At 35.7% G+C, this 24,626-nt stretch overlaps 1 protein-coding gene across 1 annotated transcript in view; it reads left to right on the top strand.

The window, feature by feature from the left end:
* Positions 1 to 24,626, top strand: part of GALNTL6 (polypeptide N-acetylgalactosaminyltransferase like 6) — a 466,324-nt gene that overhangs the window by 185,267 nt on the left and 256,431 nt on the right. The window contains 1 exon segment of the mRNA XM_032187262.1: positions 9,476 to 9,614. Within this exon segment, the coding sequence (XP_032043153.1) occupies positions 9,476 to 9,614 (139 nt within the window).

Here is a 24,626-nt window from a genome sequence, read left to right as displayed (position 1 = left end):
CAGTTTTGTGTGAATTAATTTATTTCAACACTGAAACAAACACTGATATTAATAGTGTTTCTTCAGGTTACATAGTAATTCCTTTTTACTCTAGCAGGTCATTCGGTTGCTAACCCAAATTTGTAAAGCCTTTTTTTGTGGTTGAGCTGTGTTTCTCACATGCTTGCTCATTCAATGTTTACAAGGTTTGGCTCTGATTAATGGTCTACAACCAGTCTGTTCTAACGTTAAATGAGAAAAGCATTCCAGTGGCTGTGGCATTTGGTGATAAGTAGACTAAGTAGAAGATGTTCTGTGCATCCCTTGGCTACAGGGTTGTGATTAGATCCAGCTCAGCCTGCAGAATTCTGCTGAGGATATTGCTGCCCTGCTGTAGTGATAGAGCAACTCATATCAAAACAGCATGTGTTGCTGCTTATCTTACATTGTACACAGCAGCTTTCTAAATGCTCTGGACATATGAAATGGTGTTTTTTTTTTTTTTTTTTTTCCCCCTTCATTTTCTTAAATCTAGACTTATTGAAGTGGGAAATGGGGTAGAATGAGTCTTTGTGCTTGCCAAGCCATTGTAGTACTTGAAGCAAGTGTTAAAAGTGATAGATATTTCTAAGATATTTTTATTTATTTTTGTGAAGTATTTTTTTCAAACCTTCAGACAGCTTACTTTTCAGAGTTCAAATGCAGTCACCCTTTTGCTGAAACACAACAATGCCACAGATAACCTCATGATGTGTTTTGAAGCAATCTCTTCCTCCCTGCAGACTGTATTTGTGCTCTGCAAAGCATATGTTGGAACTTCACAGGCTATATTTTTAGCGTTTCAAAAGGACTAAAAAGGCAAGGGATATACTACCCTAAGGAAACATAGGCTATAAGATTTAGGAATTAATTACTGGCTGAGAAAGTACACATGTTTAAGATAAAGCACACTGTCTGGATATAAGTAGCAAAAATAAAATGAGTAATGTAAAAGTTATGAACACAGATGGCTTTTTTTTTCCAATTGTTGTTCAAAACACACCTTTTCTGCTACGATGCAACTGCTAGCAGCAAGAGCCAGGCTGAAATTTGTAGCAATATCAAGTAAAGTGCTAGAGAGAAGCAACAAAGTGGTATCCAGTAAAGATACCTTCAAGCTTCCAGGAAGACCACACAGAGCACTGCCATGCCCCTAGCATATACAGAATACTGTTAATCCATTCCTTCCACTTCATGGCTTCTTAAAATCTCATGCCATTTTTGTAATTGAATTCTGACCCAGAAGTTACAATCTTAGATTAACGTGAAGAGATGATTGAGGCCTAGTCTATGAAAATCTGGAAGTTATGTCCACTGTAGTTAAAAATCTTTTTTTTTTTTTTATTTAGATATATATTTCTTTTAACAGAAATGCTTCTTAAACATAGTAAGATTGTGCATGTAAAATAATTTCATTTCAGAGGTTCCCACTCGTCCACCTAATCTCGTCTTCTTTCCAGGAAATGTTCTTATTTTGTCTAGCTCTTACCAAGTATGGAATTTCATTTTGTTAATGAATGGGGGAATGCATCAGCACCGTGAGTATATATCACATTTCTCTGTTAGCAAGCGGTTCCTTTCATTGTTATCTCATGCTAGCCATAAGCAAAAATACTCTAAAGATCCAACTACACTACTGTATGAGTGTACACTTTCAAAATTTTAGGGAGCATATCTCTCCTCTCTGTGTTTTTGGCTTTGTTTATTTTTTCCCAGTTGTAGGTGTGAGCAGGCAGTCAATATCAAAATTTAGAGTTATATCTTTTTCTTCCAACCTATGCTATTTGTATAAGGACAGTCCTGAAGAAGAAGCACTTTAGTTTGTATTTCTCATGCCAACCATCATGTTACTGTAGCAGCAATTCTGAAAGCACAAGGCCGTATGTTTACTCCCAGTAACATTTCTATACTGCTTACTGAGGACAATGTGATCCTTGAAAAGAAATCTTGTATATGCTACTGGCATCTGAAGGATAATAAAATAGTAGGAAATTGAATGCTTTCTACCAGAAAACTGGAGTGAATTTTGGATTGTTTTCTGTAGTGGTTTGATCTTGAAACAGTAATAAATAAATTTTGTTACATATTTATAAATGAGTGATTTATTCTTGCTTAAAAAATGCATTGTTCGGGATTTAGTTGCCAGGGTTTTTATTTTTCCCAATTGCATAAGTAAGATTTGATTACAGCTGTGTCAGTAATGCTAAGGAACAGCCTTTTATATTGCTTCAGAATTTGACAGTTATATAATAAATTATTTAAAGTATTGTAAATCTTAGTGCAATGGTTTTCCAAGTTGTTACTAGATAGAGTAGCAAAAAAATAAAACAGGCATTTTTGATCACATTTTCATTGATATAAAATCAATTAAATTGCTTTCCTATAAATCAGACTCATAAAGTTATACAACTAGTGGGACACTGAGAAGTATGGGAAAAGTAGAAGACATGATAAATGTATTTCAGTTTCTACAAGTTTGGTTGATTCTGAGGAGAAAAAAAAATAGGAAAAAAAAAAAAAAAAAAAAAAAAAACCTACACAGAATTCCAGCAATTCGTCCCCTTCTTTTACATCTTACACAATTCACAGATATTTAAGATGGGAATCAACCTCACTAGATGGCCAAAGTTGTATTGATCATCTCTCTGAGGCACAGCATCATTCTTTTCTTTACCATTTATGGCTTCCACTGTTCACTGGCCTGCCTATCCCATTGTTTCACTGCTTTTATGGTTAGAAAAATTTCCTTATTTTCTAAATGAAAAGCCATAACATGTATATACTTTTTTTTTTTTTTTTTTTTTTGTACTTGATAGTCCCATTTGATGTGCAGACTTCAGTTTCACATGAGCCAAGTGCAATTTTCATGTTCTTACTCTTTGCTCTAGTCAGCAAAAAATTTCCTTTGCATTTCTTGACCTAAAATCTCCGTGCTTTTTACTGGAAATGAACATTAACATGTAAAACCATAGAAGGCATTTGTTCATAGCAAGCAGAACCATCCTTAGCGTGAAAGATGAAAGTCATTTGACCAAATACATGTAGCTTCCCCCTTCTTTTTCATGAACTAGTATGTACTAGACATGACTCTTGAACCATGTGTGTGTAGTTCACCCATATGTCTTTCAAAGGTTTCAAAACATAAAATTTGCAGATGGGATCAGAACGCCACCACGTGTATATACTGTAGGAGAAACTGAGACATTTACTGTCAAAAAAAAAAAAAAAAAAAGAAATCCTATTTTGTGCATTTATGAAATCACCTCTCTGTTCAAGATAATTTAACCATTATTTTAGCAGATGTGCTGCATGCCTTGTCCCTATCTGTGAGGATGAATGATATAGAGAAGCCTTTGAAATAAAGACCATTTCTTAGTCTTCAAATGGGAATTCACCTCCCACCCGCAAAAAAAAAAAAAACAAAAAAAACAACAAAAAAAAAAAAAAAAAAAAACAAAAAAAAAAAAAAAAAAAAAAAAAAAACAGAATATGGTGGCAGTCTGAATTCAGAATGGACAATTATAGTATGAAATCCATCTCCACAGCAGAAAATAGAAAACTTGAAAAGTAGCAAATAGAAAACTTGTATAAAGCTGTGCTATTGAAGTGCATACTTATACAGAATTTTGCCTCATTTATTTTTCTATGCAGAGGCCTTTTCAATGTTAAATTAAACAACAACAACAACCACAACAAAAACATTAGGGAAATACAGGGGTGATGTAAAAAAATAGTACAAATTACTTTAAACAGTTTTTGCCCTCTGACTTCCATTGGCCACTTACACTGTGACTCCTGTATCAGGGAACATAAAAGGCTCTTGAGGAGAAGTTAACATGGCAGGAAGGTGAAAGATTATGCCTACCACAATTTTTTATTTTTTTTTTCACCTAATGGTCTTTATTTCTCCTTTTACTACTTCTACTTTTATTTTTTGAAGCTGCTGCGTGAATGCATTCATTTTGAATGTGTTTTTGTGTCTGCTATTGCTAAGAAATGTAATCACTAACCTCCCCATCGCCCCGGGACTTCAATTTTGTATTGAAACATCGATTTAGTATAAGATAAGAGCTTTTCTCTCCATGGGAATATTCAGAAGAGAGAATGGGCTCTGAAATTACATGTGAGGTGCACAGACAATGTTGTAATAGATTCTGGATGGAATATTTCAGGGTATTAGACAAAATATGTAATATATTTTAGAAAATAGCAAATTTATCTGTTATTACAGGATAAGCAAGCTTACTTATTTTTAAGTTCATGTATTAAAATAAATTTATTTAGTCAAGCATTTAGCACATGGAGAATTCCCATTCCTAATTACAAATGTTATATTTGGACATGCTTAATGCTTAAATATTTTTGTAAATTATAGCCTTGACTTGGTGTGACTGTGAAGCTTTGCCTGAGTGAACTTCCAGCAGCGGGTATAAACAGTAAAAAATTCAGATTTTTACATAGTTCTTCCCCCAAGAAACTGAGTGGGTTGTGTTCTTTATCCACTTGGTTTCCTGTGTTAAAAAATAAAAATAGAAACCAGAATCTATTGTACTATGTTTTGTTGTTTGTAATTTTATCAAGCAGCATCCCTTATCCACTGCATGTGGAAGCTCTGCAGAACTCTTCTGTTGTGTGCTCAAAGTGATTTACAGCTGATATATTTTGCCAACAATACCACTGTTCTGTTTATAATTATCATGCCTGGCAACTTTACAGATGTGGCTGATCCAGAGACATTATTCTGCTATTATACATTTGTACTGAGTATACAGAATGTTTCTGAGTTTCTTCTCACCCTAATCACTTCTCACCCTTCGTGCCACCTGCTGTTCAAGAAGTTTTGTTCTCCTGCTGCTGCATCTGTATTTAATATAAGCAGAAGATGACTTAACTGAGGTTTCCTTAAACTCTTAGTTGTCAAAAGCTATCAAGCATTAAACTTAAATTAATTAGGGCTAGGTATAGGGTGTATTATTTTCCTTGAGGATATTAACATCCTCAAGTGAAGCTAAAAACAAAACAAAACAAAAACCTTACATGGCATCTAATATTTGACCGTGTCTATAGTCTTGATGTCTATAGTATCTTACTTTAACATTTGTTTTTTTGAATATCATTGGGTAAGCATTTTCAGGGGGTGTATTAACACTTTTACAATAATGTAATGATAACTGATGTAGAGATGTCAACTCCAAAACTAACATGGTATTTAAAAAAAATCTGGCATACTTTCAAAATGTTGTCTACAGGGAATACTGAGCTAAAAGTTAAAATCAAGGTGTAAGAACCCTGTAATCAATAAGATTAGACAGCACTATAAATTAAGAAGTACTGTTAGGGTTTTTCTTGTGCCCCAAAAGGGAGCATGCTGGGGGGAGTTTGGGGCCCAGGCTGAGCACTCACATCATTCTAGTTCATTGATTCTTCTGCTACTTCCCCCATCTTGAAAAATCAGAATCTGAGTAAGTGAACAAAAAGTTCTGTTTATCCCCCTTTTTTTTTTTTTTTTTTTTGGGGGGGGGGATTATTTATGCTGCAAGTGTAAAAGCCAGCCTCAGACAGGGTCAGAGTTGGGTTGCTTTGATCCATCACATCTGCGTCAGCCCCCTTTTAAGCCCACAAAGGCCAAAAAAGTCTCTGTTTGGGTTTTCTTGCTCTCGCTATTGCCTACATAGTACATTATAGTCCTGATACCCTTACAGAATTGCTACTTTGCCTCCAGGCAGAACAAACAGTGTAGCAGGGCTCATCTCGATCTGTCAAAGGGTTTGAAGTACACTTCGGTAGCCAGCAACGGGACAGCCTCTCCATGCTCTTTTCACCAGAGTGCTACTCTTAGTGTGTTGTGAATTTTCTCTGTTCGCTCTGGCATTTTACATAGACTTTTGGATAGTCCAGCTCCAAACCAGTACACACTGAAGGCAACTGCTTTCAGTAATCTTGGAAGGCAAGTTGATAACAGAAGAGAATTTTAATGTGCTTACCACAATTTTTAATGCTGAAGAGACTCCTATGTGGCAATTTACTGAGCCCTTCGGGTTTCCAAAAGTTCTCCAAAAATTGTACTTATTTCTTTTATTATTATTATTCAACTTCTAAGCTAATTCTTCCTCTTCTTCCCAGGCCACTCATAAGAAATGGCCTTTTTTTAACCTGAACTCTTCTAGAGAAATTAATGAGATGCTTTCCAGCTGGAGCTGGTGGGTGTCAGGAGCAGCTGCAGGGTGAAAGAGCAAGCAAACAAGAAAGCTTAGAGAAATACCCATTGGATTCTTAAAAGCCCACAAGCTTCTGTTAATGGTCTAGGGTGTGTATTTTAATGTAGTGTTAGGACATAGTCACGCTTCACAACTTCTAATGCATGTTATGACCCAACTTTTGCACATGTACCAACTGGTATACGTGCAAAAGCAATCTATATATTGCAGTGGGCCAAATAATTATGCATGAGAAAACACCACCTGTTCCTGAGTTGCTCCATATCAAAACCAATATCTATCCTTTTGATTTATGTGATTTTTGTGCATAGTGATAGTACTTCATATTCAGTGAGGAAGACTTCTCTTTAAAATTACTTGTCTTCAGTTTTAGTAGTAGGAGATAATGAAGAAATGGCAGTACCAGGAAAAACACTCTTGAACAGTGAAATAGAATCCTTTAAGAAAATCAAAGCGAAGTGAAGAAACCACCTGTCTTGATACAGAGTGAATAGCAAGAATATACAAGGAATTATATCTTTAAAAACATCTGTTAGCAATAGTGTGTCTTATATAAGTTATTTATTCTAGAATTTCTATTATACTAGTGATTAGATGGATAAGTCTTTTATTGAAAGCAAATTCAAACAGTTACCTTTGGTCTACTTAGAGTACGTTATTCTAAGCTTATTGTTATTGTATTATGGAAAAGATTTGATATGATTGTACTACGGAATTTTAAGTAGCATTGTGAATCCTCAGCTTGTTTCAATATTGTAGTTGCACATCACATTTAGTATGAAACCGTAAAGATTCACATCTTAGTTTCAGGTTTTATATTCTGTTAGTTTTAAGGTGTGATAATGTGCATCTCAGGGATGTTTGAAAATAAAAATGACAAAATGAAATAGCATAAGCAAAGAGCATTTCAGAATGCAAACTTTTTTTCCTTTGTAAGTAACAGTAAATATTTTCATTAAGAATTAAAGTGAAGTTGTAATTATATGCACAAAATTTGGGATAGAAAGTGAATACTTTATCTGCAAAAATTTTCTGAAATTGTGTGACTACACTATCTTTAATTATACATTCTGTGTTTTAAACTTTTGCATGTGTACAATATGAAATACTTAGACTATAGACAGAGGTTTGTAGGCTTTGAGGATACTACTGAATATTTTTCAGCTTTCTGATGCTTTTCTCTTCATCCCCTCCTGCAGTTGCTCCTGATTAGCTGAGGATCAGGTGGCCTTGGTCACTAATCAAATCCAGTTGGGAAGTTGATTAATTTCCTTAAAAGAGTTCAGGTGAAAAGAGGTGTTTTCTTCTGAGTGGGCCTGGTGGGAGAGGAGCAGAGAGGTTATAAGCTGATCAATTAGACGTAGAGGAAAGCGTATCTTCTTGAGAACATGAGTAGGCATGAGAGACTTATGAACTTTGAAGGGCTCATCCTTTGTAAGAATCAGGAGGATAAAAATAGTTGCAAAGAAGTGAAGACTTTTGTGTTTTGATTTTTCTTTGAAGTGTTTTTTGTTTGTTCTCTGCTCTGTGACTGGTGGAGTTGCCTGAGGTAGGTACTAAGCTAGCCAAGTGACTGATGATGAGAACTAACTTGGGAATGAAAAGCTGGAATTGAAAATCTGTGTTTTGCCAGGGAACAAGCAGCTGATTTCTTTAGGGAACTTAAGTGAGCAGTTTCTGAAACCAAATCAGCAATGCTGAGATATTAGAAGCACTGAGTACGTCTGGCTTGTCCCTTAGAGCGCAAGGGTGTTCAAGGAGCCCAGAGCAAAACACTTGGTTCCATTTCCATTTGTTCTGGAAAATTGGATGGCCTGAACTTGAATGCTGAAGTTGTTCTAGGAAATGGTGAGCATAGGGAAGTGCTCGGCCTGCTAAAATGCTGTGTGTGTATGTACGTATATATATATATATATATATATATATATATATATATATATATATATATATCAAGTACTCAGTTTCCTCCTATTAGTCAAAAGGAGTATTGTTGAAACTCATCCTTTTGTTCATGATTTTGCTGTGAATCTCACTTCTGATTCAAAAAGGTCATACTTAGTTTAATTTAAAATTTGAATTTTTATGTACAAAATGACTTTAAGCTGATTGTGGCCATGGGAGGAAAACAATCTGAGCGAATTGAGAGCGGGCTTCTGAGGCTTTTTCTTCCACCTGCTTCATGTGTTTATATCGGAAGTCACTGGAGTATTGCTTTATCAATGAGATGTTTCACTGTGGAATTCTTAACCCAGGTAGAAGGCAAGCACCAGACATTTTGTTTTTCTCCTTTATGCTTAAATAGAGTTAATCTAAAATAACAGTATAGTAGCACTGTACTGTTCATAGCAGAAACTACTGATAATTCTAGTAGATGAGCCCTTCATCCTGCAATCTGAGGTGCTTGTCACAATTGAGATGTGTGTCCAAGTACAAAGGGAGCTAGAGCAAAGAGCTGGTATTCCTTGAAATTGTGTTTGAAGTATTGCTAAAGGTAAATTCAATCTCACTGTTCTGCCAGTTGGCAGAAAAAAGTTGGACTTAAGAGTCCAACTACATAACTTCAATATCATTAGTAAACCTTGATATGTTTTGTGAAAGTTTTGTTCTTCTTATAGAACTATGGCTAAGGAATTTAGAAAATGATAGGTGTTTGCGAATTTTAATGTGGGGTATTATTACTATTTTTTTAGTTTAAATAAATGCTCTATTACATTGGGGTGAGGGGAAGAAGAAGAAAAGGCTAGTGTAACAATGAAAAAATGAAGTTGTAATGAAGAATCTGAAATTGATTAAAAGCTATTTTCCTTTAATTGTAAGATAAAGTTCTATTTATGTGCCAAATCATATCCAAGGAAATAGGACGAATGAAAATGACTTCCTTGTTCCAAAAATGAAGATGGAATTAAATTTTGTTCTGACATTTGTCTGGGTGTATGGAGTTTGCCACCCACTATGTGCCAATCCCTCACATTGGAGAAGGAGCAAACCCTGCACTAGAAAACTTTTCAGAGCAGCTTTATGCCCCTTCTGCAGCACCTTTTCTGTAGCCTTTGCTAAGCTATCCTAGAAACATCTCAGCAGAGGTTATTTTTTCTTTTGTATTCATCAATACAGGGTGTTACAAGAAGTTAGAGATGCTCGGCTCAGTATGTTAACTGAAGTTCAGACCATTATTTTTGTCTTTGTAGTCCATTCTGTGCTATCAGTCTGAGGCAAATAATTGTTTCCTTCCTTTTTAGGGAAAGGTGAACATGGAAAACCATACCCTCTCACAGAGGAAGACCATGATGATTCTGCTTATAGGGAAAATGGCTTCAACATATTTGTTAGCAACAATATAGCACTGGAGCGATCCCTGCCAGACATCCGACATCCTAAGTATGTAAATTGTTTCATGGACTATTTGGTTTTAAAGTTTTTCTTTTTGTATATCTCTAAATAACCTGTTTTCCTGGAATGTGAAACATGAATACTCAGCCAATGAAGTGAGACAGCTTCATTAAATAGGAAACAGCAAGTTGGTTGCTGTTCTTAAATCATATTTTCTGTCTTTTAAACTGGCCTCTCATCTTATTAGTAACATGCTGAGACTGTACAAAGACTCTTTTAGTTGCAAAACGATTTTGATGGTGTTTCTGGGTAGGGATTTCTTAGGCAGATATAAATAACATGAAGTAAACTTTATCCAGGTTCTCGCTTGTTGAAGATGTTGAGGCTGGTGGCTGACTGACAAGTCATAAGTGCATTGGTTAAATTTTTGGACTCCAAAATGTTTGTTTTTTTTTTCTGTAACTAAACCAAAAGAATCTAATTGTGTTACAGTTTATCAGCTGTAACACAGATGATAGTACTGCTAGTGTCGGACTATGTAAATATAATGAGTGATGGTGAAAATGCACATGCAGAATTAGGGATAGTTGAACGATAGTGTGAAAAAAATTCTTTAATAGCATTTTTTTCTTGTTTCTCTCTAGGAGAAAAAAGAAAAAGAGTATTTTGTAAATAACCACTGAACTAAGAATGATCATGCAGTTCTCATTAAATATATACTTCCTTTCATGTTCTGTAACTTCAGATCTCTTATGCAGAGCATAAACCTTTCTGTACCTAACTGGAAATGGTACATATGCCTTTCTAAGGCTCCAGGCTCTAGTGCCCTAGAATCCTTCTGAGCTCTGAAGTGATGATTTAGCTTCTTTCTGTGTGATGTTCTTCATTCTTCTGAGTGTTGCAAACCTCATTGCTTTATTACACTGTATTTACAGTAAAATTCAAGCCCTGCTATAGCTGTGTTGAAAGTTCTTTTAAGTTCATTTATTTGCATGTGAACAGTGACAAACCTCATGCTAGGAAGATTTTCATTTACATTCAAATTGTTGTTTTCACCACTGCTTTCATGTGATTAGTATATGGGGGGAGCAGGGGGAGGGAATCTCTATGGAGAAAGGTATTAGGGACAAAATCTTCATGACAAGCTTGATATTTTCTGTGGGATACAATTCTCTTTTTTATGATTACGTAGTTTAAGACAACTACCTATTTCTTAACCCATGTAAGATTGCCAGGTGAATTAGTTTGAAATAATCTGGGGAATGGAACAGAACTTGAGAGCTTGATGGAGTGGGAGCAGGTGGGAGACAGGATAGATCACAATATATCATGGCAGCTTCTTGTTTCATCAGATGTGAGTACTATTCATTCTTTGAAAAGGACAGTTCATGTTTGCATAGTAAGATTTTAAAAAATAACTCAGAGTGGAGGAATTCACCCCAAAACTATTTAAAAAAAGTCATTAGAGGTGTCTTCTATTTAATTGCCACATTGCATTGTTTTGAGAAAACAGTTTATTTTTATAACTTACTATTGTTTTGCATAGAATTAAGTGAAAAGAAATAATGGTTTTCATTAAGCCATATATTTTTATATGCTTCATTTGCTTTCTAGTTTGCCTGAGTTATATACAGTTTCCCTGATGTGATTTATAAGAATTCTTCCAAGAAGTTGAGTTCTAATGTACAGCTGTAGAGCATCAGAGTTGTCTTAAATTACATTGTTGGCATAATAAATATGCTCATCAAGCGTCCTTCTCTATTAGTAAAACCACAGAAGGCAATTACTAAATACAAAAGAGAACTGACATGTCTATCCTCCCTTTGTGTTTTTGCAAGTTGCTCTTCTGGCGATTTGTTTCTCACCCACTACTGTCTGCACAGTCAATGACATTTCCCTGCGTGTCCCCAGAAGCAATGTGTACAATGTGTTGTCAGAAATGACATATAAGGAACAAGTCAGTAGTACACCATCCTTTCTGTGTGCCCCTCTTCTTCCCTAGCCCAGACCATTAGGGACTTTCACTTAAGTCTCTCACTTGAAAAACTCAAACCTTCAAGGTATCTGCATCCATTTTCGTGTTCCAATTCAGCTATGATGTTCAATGCAGCCTCATGTGACTGATGTTATGGTAGTGTCCTGAATTAATTGACTTGTCATGGCCATCTAACCTTCATTATGTTAAGCATTTGTAACATGATCTCTCCATTAGTTACTGCATCATCTTGTAAAGGCAAAATATTTATATTCTTAGTTTGCATACTAAGAAGTACGCTAAGGTGACAAAACTAGGCTCTGATGGTTATACCTTGAAACAAGTCTGGGTTTGGCTTAAAGAACCAAATAAAATGGTTTTCTTGCCATCAGTAGAGAAACTTCACAAAACGAACCTTCAGACTCATTAAAAAACTGGGTAGTGAATCTTGCAGTTCAGGTCAAAAGATATTTAAGCAGCTGTAGTAGTTCCTATGTTTCTGAAATCATGTTAGGAAGGAAAAAAAAATTCAAAAGCTTGGATCAAATAAATTTCAAGTGCCACCTCTAAGAGACTGTTTTTCTGGAAAGTATGCCAAGACAGCAGATAACCAACATTTGCTCTTTTGAAAATGAATTTTGAAATGAACCTTCTCTTTGGAAATTGGGCTCTAAATTTGCAAAATACTGTTTCTGGTAAGGGGATGAGGGGAACCAAGCAAATGCTTAAATGTCTAAGCTATGAGAAACTCAAGTTCTCAGGTTTTTATAGTATTCTTGTCTTTTTTCCTTCAAGTGTGACATATTTAAAGCATTTCAGAATGATGTATTCAGACTACTTCTTTCCTTTTTAAGATGCTAAAATGTGTGTGCTGTAAAAATCCCTGGAGGAATGAAACAGTTAACTTCCATTTTAAGGCTACCTTAACAGCTTTGCTGTTTCCTTTATATTTTTCTGTTGCAAGTGCCTAATATCTCCCATATTTTTTTTCTCTCATAGCTGCACTTGTATATTTTTTTCCGTTTCTATGGGCAATTTGGTATCTTGTACCTGTACCACTCTTACAGAGAAGTTTTCTAACAGTGGATGTGCACAGTGTTACATTAGCTAATTCTCTGTTCATTGCTCACTGTCACCTCTGGCCTTAAGTAACAGGAAATAAAAATACCATTGCTCAACTGTTTTTATCTGTAGAAATAGGTCTTGCAAGACAGGTCAGTGCAAAGTGTATCTGGGTAAAAACCCATTTCATTTGCTGCTCATATATGGGGTTTGGTTTTGTATTACAACTTTTGCGTAGAAAGTATGGTAAAGTGGGCCAATTTTGTTCCCTAGTTTACAGCAGTTATTAGGGAAATTATAGACGTTTATATTGAAGGAACAACTTGGCAAAGGCATCTCTGGTAAGAAATATTCCTTTTGCCTTGGAATGTCTGAGTTGTTGCAGAAGATGGTAAATGGATAGTACAGGTTGGTCATCCTGCCACAGAATCTGGAAAAAATATATATAGCTTTAAGGCTGTTCAGATTGTAGGAAGATGGGATTATTTTTTATTATTATTTTTATTGCAAATAAAAATCTGCAACAGAAATACCACCTCAGTTCATTAGGATTTCAGAACTGATTTAATCAAAGTAAGACTTCTGGTGGCCTAAATTTGAAGGCGACATTAGAGTTTTGGGTAATACTTTGTGCTGGCAATGGAATTGCAATTTAAAGATCTTTACTAATAGAAAAATTATTTCAAAATTCGGAAGAATAGTTTTGTTTGTTTGTTTTTGCTGGCTCATGCCACTTTCTCTAGTTTGGAAAACAACAAACTTCTTAAAGCTAGGAGAAAAAGCAGTGGTATCCTGTTCTATTGGAAATGGGGGAAAATGCTACCCAAGTGTTTACTGTAACAGTTAATTCTTATCTTCTTAACATTCTTAAATATTCTGTGTGTATCAGTTTTGTTCAAACAAATGAAATCGAATCTGATTCAAGTTTTGAATAGCTTTCAAAATGCAATTTTGATGAGGCTGCAGGGAATGATTGCAATCATCTAGTCTGAACAGAGTATAAATTTTGTGGTGTATCTTGTTTCAAACCCCTAAGTCCTCATAAACAAGGGTATCCATTTTTATTACATATTCTTTCTTGAGTCAAAGGAATTCAAGTTAATTCCAGTTACTAATAGAGTGTGGTGCAAGCATTGCCACTCAAAATATTTCGTGATTTGTGTGTTTGTATAGGTTGATTTCAACAGGGCTATTCATCTCTGTTGTTTGTAGAACGTTTGTTTATAATTTGGATTTGTGAATCTGTGCCTATGCTTGTTGGCTTACCTGAATAATCTATTACCAGAAATCCCATCCTTTTTAGATTTCAGTAGGTATAGATAAAAATTTCAGTACAAAATTAATTTGGTGTTCATACTGTACATTAAGGATGTCCAACTTGATTTCTGTGACATCCGTTTTTAGCATGTATGGTGTGGAGTTGCTGTTTCCAAGTATTGGCTGACTATTGCTGTATGAAGTGGTTGAACTTCACTGCAATTCCCAGCAGTGCTCTTTTCAGAAGTCTGAGCTGTTCTTGTTGATCTTAAATGTTATATTTCTCACAGACCTCTGAAGAAATGCATTTTCATATTCAAATAAATAGAGGTTTGTGAAGGCTGCAAATTGTTCTGTGTCCTAAACAATAACTAATGAGGTTGTTCTTTTTTAATAATAAAACCCCCACATTTCACTATACCTGTTCTGCATAACTAAAACTCATCAACTCTACCTCCTTATCAGCAGTAGAAGCTGACAGAATGCCCGAATGGTTCACTTTCAAAATATTTGAATGCAGTGAGGTTGCTGCCCCTTGTATTTTTCTTTAAAAGAGACAACAATGAAAGTGCTGTGGGGTTTGTGTGTGTGTGTCTTTGGAATAGCTGCAGAGTTAATGTTATCCCTAATGGTGTTTTAGTAAATTCTGAAGAAAACAAGAGTTACTAGAGATGTATTTTAAAAATTCAAGGTAAATGTTATAGTCATACAATCATGCAGTAGTTCATATCTGAATCCTCTAAAATTTTCAGTTATTGTATTGAATATATTGAGTTACTTTCTATAAATACAGTGCTCTTGTCTGAATGCTTTTAGCATGCATGTTTGTTATATATATATATTTTACCTGAAAGTCAAAATAAAAACAAAAACAAAAACCTTTAATCTAGCTCTCAAAGATAGTTTCCAATGAATTCCATCAGCATTCTGTTATCTTAATGGCTGTCCTAGGTTATCCTAGCTCAAGAAAAAATTTAAAAAAAAATGAATTGATATTAATTATGCTGAACTTTGCAGTATTTAATATGGCTAATGGAAGTAATTAGTTATTAGGATTGATCTTCTATTGAATTTTGATTAGATACCAAATGAGACTAAAAAAAGTACAAGGTTTTTCTAGTTGTTTCACTCTTGTGAGTCAGACAAGTCTTTAAATACTGTGTGTGTATATATAGACATATATATGTTCAGATTTATTTATAATATTTTAATATATGTTGTTGATATATAATATTTAAATATAAAATATTCAGATTTATCATTGGGTAAGAATATTGTCTCCCTATTATTCCTCCCACAGAAGAAAGGGGGGGGGCAGGATATGCTATTGACACAGACCTGTGCATATATTAATGGTTTAGTGTTATTATTTGTTGAGAACCCTAAGTCAAACTCTAATCAAAATCAGAAAAAAAGAAAAAATGATTATATTCTGGGTTGATGAAGAATCTTGTAATGACATCTCAAGATGTGGTTAGATGTCCCTAAACTTAGCAAATAGTTTTTTGTGGTTTATTTTTTTTTTTTTGGTCTGTTTTTTTGTTGTTGTTGTTGTTTTTTTCCTGTAGAATTCTTTCTAGCTACCACCAGGGAAGGATGCTGGTTCTTTGTGGTTTTCTCTGTAACTGTTTCCCCGGCAGTCAGATTTCCAGCATGATTTTCAAAACAGCTAAGTTGCTCAGAGTGAAGGAGGCCAGATCTTTTAGTTCTGACATCTTGCAGTGGGCTTCATGCTACAGGAGGGGATTTATGGGAGAGCTGAAGCATTACACGGTATGTGATGCTAGAGAACAAATATCACCTGCCTGTGTGTTGCAAGACAGAAGCATAAATTTGCTCAAGTGAATGCTGAAGTCACTTGATCATTACTTGGTGAACAGAAGAGTAAAGTGGCTAAAAAAGCAAATAAGATGTAAGTAAGAAGCTGATCAAATTGCAAAAATAAGGCAGTTAAGTCTGGGAGTTGCTGCCCCAAAGCGTATGTTCTCAGATGTCTTTTGAAGCATGTACTAGGAAGTGTGGGATTGTGGTTCATGAAGTAATTTTTAATGGCTAACTTCTTAACCAAAAGGATGATTTTATTTCTCCTCAAATAGAGTACTCTGACAGGGTAAAAAGAGAAATAATGCATTTTAGGTATTTTTCATGGGTATTTGTTAGACAAGTTTGTTAGACAAATTCTGTGGGGAGGTTTAGGTTGGATATTAGGAAAAACTTCCTTACCGAAAGGGTTGTTAGGCGTTGGAATAGGCTGCCCAGGGAAGTGGTGGAGTCACCATCCCTGGAGGTCTTTAAAAGACGTTTAGATATTGAAATTAGTGATACGGTTTAGTGGAGGACTTAGTTAGTGTTAGGTTGGAGGTTGGACTCGATGATCTTGAAGTCCCTTCCAACCTAGCCAATTTTGTGATTCTGTGAAATTAGAGCTGGCTGAGTGACTTCAGCTTTTCCTTAAGTATTTAACTGAAAGTATGCCGTGCATTTCCTCCAGACAAAACAATCTTGAATACTCAGTAGCTGATTTTGCTGTTAAATATTTGTTGTTCCTGATTTCTTTAGTTTATGTATGCTGTGCGGAGGAAAGTCATTGAAGTGTATAGCATTCAATCAGAGTACTATTTGACTACATTAGTAAATCAGAACTATTAAGTAATTTAAAAAAAAAAAACTTTGAAAAATGGTCAGCAGCAAATCTAGGTAAGTATTTAGCTCTACTGGCATTTATAGCATTGCTTTCTCTGTTTTCCCTTACTTTTGTATTTTTGTGTTTAAAAAAAAAAAAGACATTAAATATCCTATAGCAGTTTCAGTGTTCACAAAATAAAAATGGACTCACTTTTATTGCAAAAATATTAGTAAACAACTTGGCTGTGTATTTACCTGGTGTACGTGCAATTAAAGCTGTGGCACAAGTTTAGTCTCAGTGCCTGCCATAATGATCTGATGACTAAAAATCTTCTGAGTCTCATCTCTGGCAAACAGGGTCAGCTTTTGGTGGTGCTTGCACGAGTGAGACGGGTTGGCACGGCCAGGCCATTAGCTGGCTGTTGTGCCCCAGCCTCAGGTATCTTCCTGCAGCTTCCTTCCCTCCAGAAGGGGGGAAGATGGCTCCTTTGCTCTTCTTTCCCTTTCAGCCTAATGATGAAAAGCTCCTGGAGAAAGTGTAAAAGTTAGCTCAGAGGCATCTGAATCATCTCTGCCTGCTCAGTAGGGAAATAATTTGGGTACAACCTAATTGTTCAGAGGGCAGATGTCACTGGTACCGAGGGATGCTGAAGAGGCACTCTGTGTGTACTAAACTTGGCACGGCACAGCTACTAGCTAGCTGATTCAACTTGCATCTAACTTGCTTGCTCTTATGCTTAGTTTGACTGGAATCCAGAAACCACAAAACAAGCAAATCCTTTCCCGGTGTTTTGAAAAAGTGTTGGTTCAGGATTCTCTACAAAGGGCTGCATTACTTTGTACGAATGTTTGCTAGTATTATTTAAACTTCCCTGGCCACAGACCAACTGGTTAAGCACACATTGCTTTTAGTAGGCTGGTGAGAAAGCTGTACACTATTACTTGGGCTGCTTTTCCAGGTGTTCTGTGCACTTACTGCGTAATGTAGTGAAGGTGGAAAGTCATGCATGCCAGAACGTGATGGGCTATGTCCCCATTTCCAAGTCTCACCAGATTGTACCTTGCAGTTGCTTCAGGGCATCTCATTCAAAGTGTAGATCCTTGAAAACAGGGTCAGAAATGTTTTCTGCTGGAGAAAAAGAGTGGCCTTCTGTCTCTGTCATGCCTGCTGTCAGTTCCTCTGCAAGATATGTATCGATAGTAACAAATTACATGGAATAATTCCTAGGTGCTTTCTGGTTGCTTTGTCTGCTTTTTTTTTTTTTTTTTTTTTTTTTTTTTTTTTTTTTTTTAAAGCAGCCACAGCTAAAATGGGGCTGAAGATTGATGATTCTCCCTCCACCCCTTTGGTGAGGAGCAGGCTGCAGCATTTAGTAGGTCAATGAGGAGAGTCCAAGACTGATGGCTCTGTTTCTGTTTACCGAAAAGAATTTGATAAAAGAAGTAAGCTGTTTATACAAGCAGAGGAAAGTAGTTCTTGTGGGTTTGAATGCCTTGCATATTGCCTACATTGCAGTGAAGCCTCCCACGCCACTGAGAAAATAGCAAGCTGCAATAAACATCACTGTGAAATCTAAATATAATAGGGAAAGGAAACTGCAGGATATTTACCCTTCAGCCACTTCTGGGCATCTGGGATAGCCAAGTCTATTGGCATTTGACAGTGGTTAAAACCAGAACTTTGAGGTCTCAAATACAATACAGCAATGGGAAAGCACATGCAACTTCACTACGATCAATGAGAAATATTGAATGTGCTGGGGATCCAGACCTTTGCTGTTCACAAATGACTGTGAGGATGATGTATGCTGCCAATTTAATAGGTTCAGGAAAACCTTCTGTATACCTTACTTGTTATTACATATCAATTCTTGCTTTCTTTCTGAACGTTTTTCATACAATTAGGCATTTACATAATGTGAACCAGCATAGGATTACATACTTCTAAGCAAGTGAAATTTCATCTCTAATATGAACAAAACACAACAAGTACCAGTACTTTCTTACTGGCAACAAAATTAGCTGCTCTGTCTCATGCAATAAGGACAACAAATACAGAGCAAAGCTAGAGTGAAAAAGCAGTTTTTGTTTTGCCTGGCTGGATTATGGATGACCTTATTGAGCTGTAATTTTCCAAAGGCTGCACTGGCCACAAGATGTGGTAACAGGCATGCGAACTTACTGATCACACTGGCACTTGTGGTCTGTGATGCCTGACAGCAACTTTTTCACAGCTTTTGTTCCCATGCCTGCTAGCTGTGACACCAATGCTGTGACATGGGTCAGACCTAATAATATCTTGGCCATTATTTTATCTTGTGTATCATATATGGGAGGTGATACTGAAAGGGATGTGTGAGTCTGGTTTCTACCTACGCTTTTTCTCTTAGATTCTTTCAGCATCCTCAGTAACTGGATTTTTGGGTGATACATAAGGCTGCTTAGTGGTTTGGTACAGGTATGCTATGCATGTTCTTGTTTAGTTTATTACTATACTTCCTAATGCTGTCAGTCCTTGCAGCCCTTTGCACAGAAAGATAACTGACCGTTGTGTAATGCAGGAACATTTTATAACATGGTTTAGATCAATCTGATGTTAATTGCACCAAATACCCCCAAATTAATGAGTTTGGGGAACAATGCTTTCTCATTTGGCCTATCCACCAAGTATTGGAAGCTTTTTTTCTAAACCTCATTCATATATCCATTGTGTTAATGAAGACTTTTGAAACTAGGAAGGTTTGCATTAATTTTAATGTGGGTAATGGAGCAACCACTACATTCTTTCTTTAGTTAGGGGTAAAGAATTTTTAATTAATATTGTGTCAGAGTACCTTAATTCAGTGGTGTAAGAAAACTGTTTGACCTGAAAGTGCTGAGTCCTGAACTTCTTGCTTCCAGACAGTGAAGACCTCACTGTACTGTTGTTGCATTTCCCTCGATGTTCTAGAGCACCTTGCACTAATGCTCAGCATCTCACAGTATAATGTGCAGTTCTTTGCTTTCTGGTTAATCAGATACTGTTCATGTATTTCTCTGTTCTAATGTTAGAGCATTGTTTTGGATATATGATATATAATATCATATGATATATGATATAACATATATGGATATATGTTTTGGATAAAAGGGATTCCAGCCTTTACTTTGTACTTTGAGTTCTATATGCACTAAAAAAAGTTTGATTCTATCCCATCACTTTGTTTTAAGGTAATTTTTACCTTAAAAGGTAAGATTTTCAGTATCTTACTGTATACACAGTCAAGGTGAGCTTGGTTGTAATCTATTTTTAGCTGCAGAATGCTTGGTATGGAAAAGGAGATGTGGCTGACCTTTGGCAGGGAAGGTGTTTGTGGAAGCCTGAAAAATAGCTCTAGAGCACAAGGGCACATGGTAAAGGCATAATTAGGATTTCTAAAACAGAAATTCAATGGTAGTTGAATGTCATGGGTTGGTTTGTTTCTAAGCAGCATGATTAGAATGCACTTTGAAAACAGCAAAACATTCTGATCCTTTTCATTCTCTTTCAGTCAGGAAATCAAACACAGACTTGAATTAGAGGCTTTGTGTTGATCATTTTAAGCTCTGCCTGACTTCTGAGAGACAATCACATAAGCTTGAATTAATTTTGAGTACATTGGTATTTCAGTTATTTTCACTCCAAAAAAAAAAAAGTGTAGATCTGTGTACATGTGTATGCATTATACACATGAACTGAGCTGCTTGGTAGAATTTGGGAATTCATAGGTAACGAAGGGCAAGGTTTAAGCTGAAATATAATTGTAGTACTAAAATGTCTCTTGATGTAACTTTCCTTTTAAGTGAGGGATTTTAAGACAATATATAGTTACTGTATGCATTCATTTTTCAAAACCTAGACTTAATATATATGGATAGATATGTACGTTTCTTAAAGTTACATATAATATATATATATATTTAAGATCTAGCCATGAGTGATGGAGGCTTTATTCGTTGCTTTCTTGTAAAACAAAGCTTTGCAAGCATAGATTTACTTTGTGTTGTATGGCTCATCTGCCTCTTACAGTCTTCCTTTGGTTAAAGAAACATTAATGTTCAAATTATGAAGTGAGGCAAAGACATGCAGAGTTTCTGGAGTGATTGTCTGTGACAGTCCAAAGCTTGATGTGAAGTAACAGGCACCTAACTCAACTTTGTGGGATCTGGGGAAGTCACTGCTGAGAGAAAAACTACTTAACACAGTAGGCTTTTTCCATTTAGTTTCCAAGGCATGTTAATTTTTGTAGTGCATTTAATAGCAATAATGCAAACTATTTTCTACCATACAATTTCATCAATCTGAAAATAGTAATAAATTTTTAGAGAAGGTTTATTTGCTGCAGTAGGGAGGAGGAAGTGTTGTGACATTTATTGAGGTGCATGCTCAGTAACGTATGCTTACTTCCTAGCTGTGAGCCACAGTGGAAATAAAGATTACTTTCCCCTCCATCAGGTCACACCCAAGCTAATTTTACAGCCTTGTCAAAAAGCAGTAGAAATTACTAGTTATCACTACTTTATCAGGCTCAGTTGACAAGGCTAGATTGGAACAGAAACACAGTGTGACTGAAGCTTGTTGCTGTAAATTGAATTTTGACATGCTAAGACAACTACTATGTAAATCTTCACTGGAAAAATGTTTTGTCCTGGTAGTTTTGTCACGGGTTTGTCAGCAGTTGTGTACCCACTGGGTGCTGTAGTTCCTTTAATAAAGGGGAAAGAAAAGGTCAGATCTGCTAAGTATGTGTGCTGACAAAGCCAGTGGAAGGAAGCTTTCAGACCTGATTCTGTTTTGCTCTAACTTACTCTGGCGTTTCATGTAAAAGGAGAAAATTGGAGGTGGTCTACTTTTATGATCTAGTAACTGCTGTGGAAGGCTGCTACCTTGCTTCTGAAATGCAGCAATGGGATGTCTGCAAGATGTTAAACTTCTCCTACACTATTATCTATCAGAAAGGGCAGTTTACAAGGTTGTTGATGTGTCTAGAAAGCACGGAGCTTAGCAATGCCTTGGCCAGTTACTATTGGTGTCCCTTAATGTGCATAAAATATTGTTGTTGTTTATCCACTGGGTCAAACAAATTGCTGCTTTTATGAATCGGCTTTTGCTGTGAAGTGGCTGAAATGGTGCCAGCATTCTCTCCTTTTTCATCACTTTAGAAGTCCATTTTTTTTTCATTTGCAGTTCTACAGAGCTGGTAGATGTGTTTCTGTTGGAAAAGCTGTAAAGATGCAGAAACTTTCAGTTCTGCATGTTTTCTTAAGCTATTTGATATTATATTACTTTTTTTTTTTTCTCCTTAAACTTATTAGGGATTTAAACAGAACTATCACTGTATCTTGAACTATTTATTTCATGCTATTTATTTATTTATTTATAAATGCTACTGATTTATTTCTGCACAGCAGAGTATGATAACCCTTCTTTTGAGGAAAAAAAAGTTGTTAATATTCGTAATACTCTTGGTAGTCTGTAAGAGGCAATTTTAACTTTTTTTTTTAACAGCTTTTCTTTTTATAGAGCAGTCCTCTTTCATGTTGTATTTTTAGTGCTGGCTGTAAATAGATTCCAGATGTTCATGGCGATTTCTTTTTCTTCCTCAGGCAGGTTAGTATTTCAGGAATAGAGAAACCTCTACAATTCTTTTAATCTTCTAGAAGAAGTCTCCCTGCAACTTCAAAATTTCCTTGTAATAGTGATTCATTCAGGAACTTAGTTTTGGTTACTGTTTCAGCCTAGCAGAATTCTATATCTAAAAGCAATAATTAAAATTAGTGTTAAGTATTTTTAGAGTGAGTTCATGTGTGATGGTGTATCCTGTTTTTGAATAAGCCTTAAACTACTGGATCCAAATACCAACTTACAATAACAAAATACAGGAACAACATTTGAGGTAAATAGTTGCTAGAGGGTTCCACTTTGTAAGTTCTGCATGCCTAAATTTGCACTATACAAGTTATTTACAAAGAAATTCTACCTTAACCTTTTGTAAAGAATCTTGATTTCATAGTTACCATAACTTCTGTGACTTCTTTGGTATGTGTGTGTAATAAACAATATTGTACAGCTCTCAGAATTCAGTTTCTCAGAACAGTGATAAACTACAGGACTTTGGGGGTTACTGAAATGCAGCCATACTTGAAATGACATATAATTAGTGCACAGGGATGTGTCTAATAAAGGAAAAAAGAGAGGAAGAAGATACTTTGGCTAGAGAGCGGAATGGGGCTTTGAAAATTAATTTGGAAACAACTCTCGCCCAGGTAGAAAACCTCAGTTCTTCCCAGTAAAATCCCCCCCCCCCCCCCCCCCCCCCAAAGTTCCTAGGGCACAATGAATATAAGTGTCAGTTTGCTGAATATAGTTCAGTTTGCTGAGAAATAACAGATTTCAGATTCTCAAATACCATGCAAGGAAAGCTTTTGAAAAGAAAGACAAGATTAATCAAGGACAGCAATATTTGAAAATGTAATTCATGGTTCATAACTTATGATTCATGTTGGTAATCTCAAAAATGTCATTGCATCCAGTTTGTCCCAAATTGATCATTTGATGCAAATGGAGCTTTATGCCATATTTTTTTATATGCATGCATACTGGTGCAAATACTGCTTTATGCCGTATTTTTTATATACATGCACACGTTTGTGTATATTATTTTGTGGGAAAGCCCAAATTGTTTATTTTGAGAATTTCAGTGAGGGACTTACGTAATGCCACTTGCACAGGCCTCTACCAAGCTCTGCTTGTTCTGAACATTAATGTAATAAATTCAGTAAGAAAATACAGGTGTGAACTACTTAACTAGCAAGATGCCAGTTGCTCTTCATGGTTATTTTCTTTCTATGTATTTCTAGCAAGACTTTTATAAATCACTTTCAGATTTAACATAGCAATTACTCTGAGATTTAAGATTTCATTAAATTTGCATAAATCTATTGTTTATTCTAAGAAATTTTCATTCTTATAATAATAAGTTCAATAGCTAAGATTTAGTGTTGTTCCATGAATAAGTGATGATGTGCTCCACTTCTATGCAGTTTTTAACAACAGGAAAAGACGCCTTTTCAAAAGCATCTGGAACATTTTATTAAGGTTAATCTGTAGCATTCTATTAAGACTCAGCAGAAGATGCTCGTGCTGAGTTAAGAACACTTTTTTAGGTTCAAACAGCTGGTTCCTCTCACCCTCAAATTGTATAGAGTGGTAGATCCATGCAGTTGTTTCTCCACCCCCATGCTCCCCAGCTTCTTGTTTCAGGTATTCAAATTCTATGCTTCTGAAATAAAAGGCTTTGTTTTCCAGCAGTCTGTTTTGGTGGCAACTGCCTCTTCGTTTTTTGAAGAGTACAACCAAAACATGAGTTATTTTTTGACTGAACTCCATCCAAAAAGTTCTGCAATTCTAAATGTCTAGGGTAGGCATGTGGTTTAAAAGTACAAAAACTTGAATTTTAAATAATAAAAACACATAAAGAACACGGACTTCTGTTTCTCAGTTTGTCTTAGAGTGGTACCAGAATGAAGTAGGATTATACTGAAAGCAAATGACTTTGGGCTAATTTCTAGTTTACTGAATGGATTAATATTTTTCCTTTATTTAGTGTGAACTCTTCTGACCACTTCAATCTTGCAGTCTGTAAAACGAGGAATAATCTGACACCTGTTCTCTGGTGAGGTAGATATCTGGGTCTGTTTAGTTGGGATGGTTCCATAGGATGTGCAGGTGCCTACTGTTCCACTGTCCTGGCAATATGGCATGGCATATACCTATAGATATGAGCGTGTATATGAGTTAAGACTGATCGGGATCTTTTGGATTACTTTTTGGAAGACAGAATCAAACACTGAAAAACAAAGCCTCTAGTTCTGTAACTAGTCTCTTATAAACCATTGAGTAGGCTGTATTAGTTGTGTAAGCAATTTAACTTTCAGGTGCCAATAACTTAAATACATCTTAATGTGTTTCTGAGCAAAGTGATTAGATGCCACTCGAATGTTAAACAATAAAAATTCTACTGAGCAGTTTGAGCTTTATCTGGGTAAACAAAAGTAAGGAGGTAAGGAGGTAAGGATGAAAGTGAGGAAAAACATAATGAAAATGGTGGAAAAATAGTTTA

Source organism: Aythya fuligula, chromosome 4 (assembly GCF_009819795.1).
Source record: "Aythya fuligula isolate bAytFul2 chromosome 4, bAytFul2.pri, whole genome shotgun sequence".
NCBI lineage: Eukaryota > Metazoa > Chordata > Aves > Anseriformes > Anatidae > Aythya > Aythya fuligula.
This window is presented reverse-complemented; position numbering and strand designations above follow the sequence as displayed.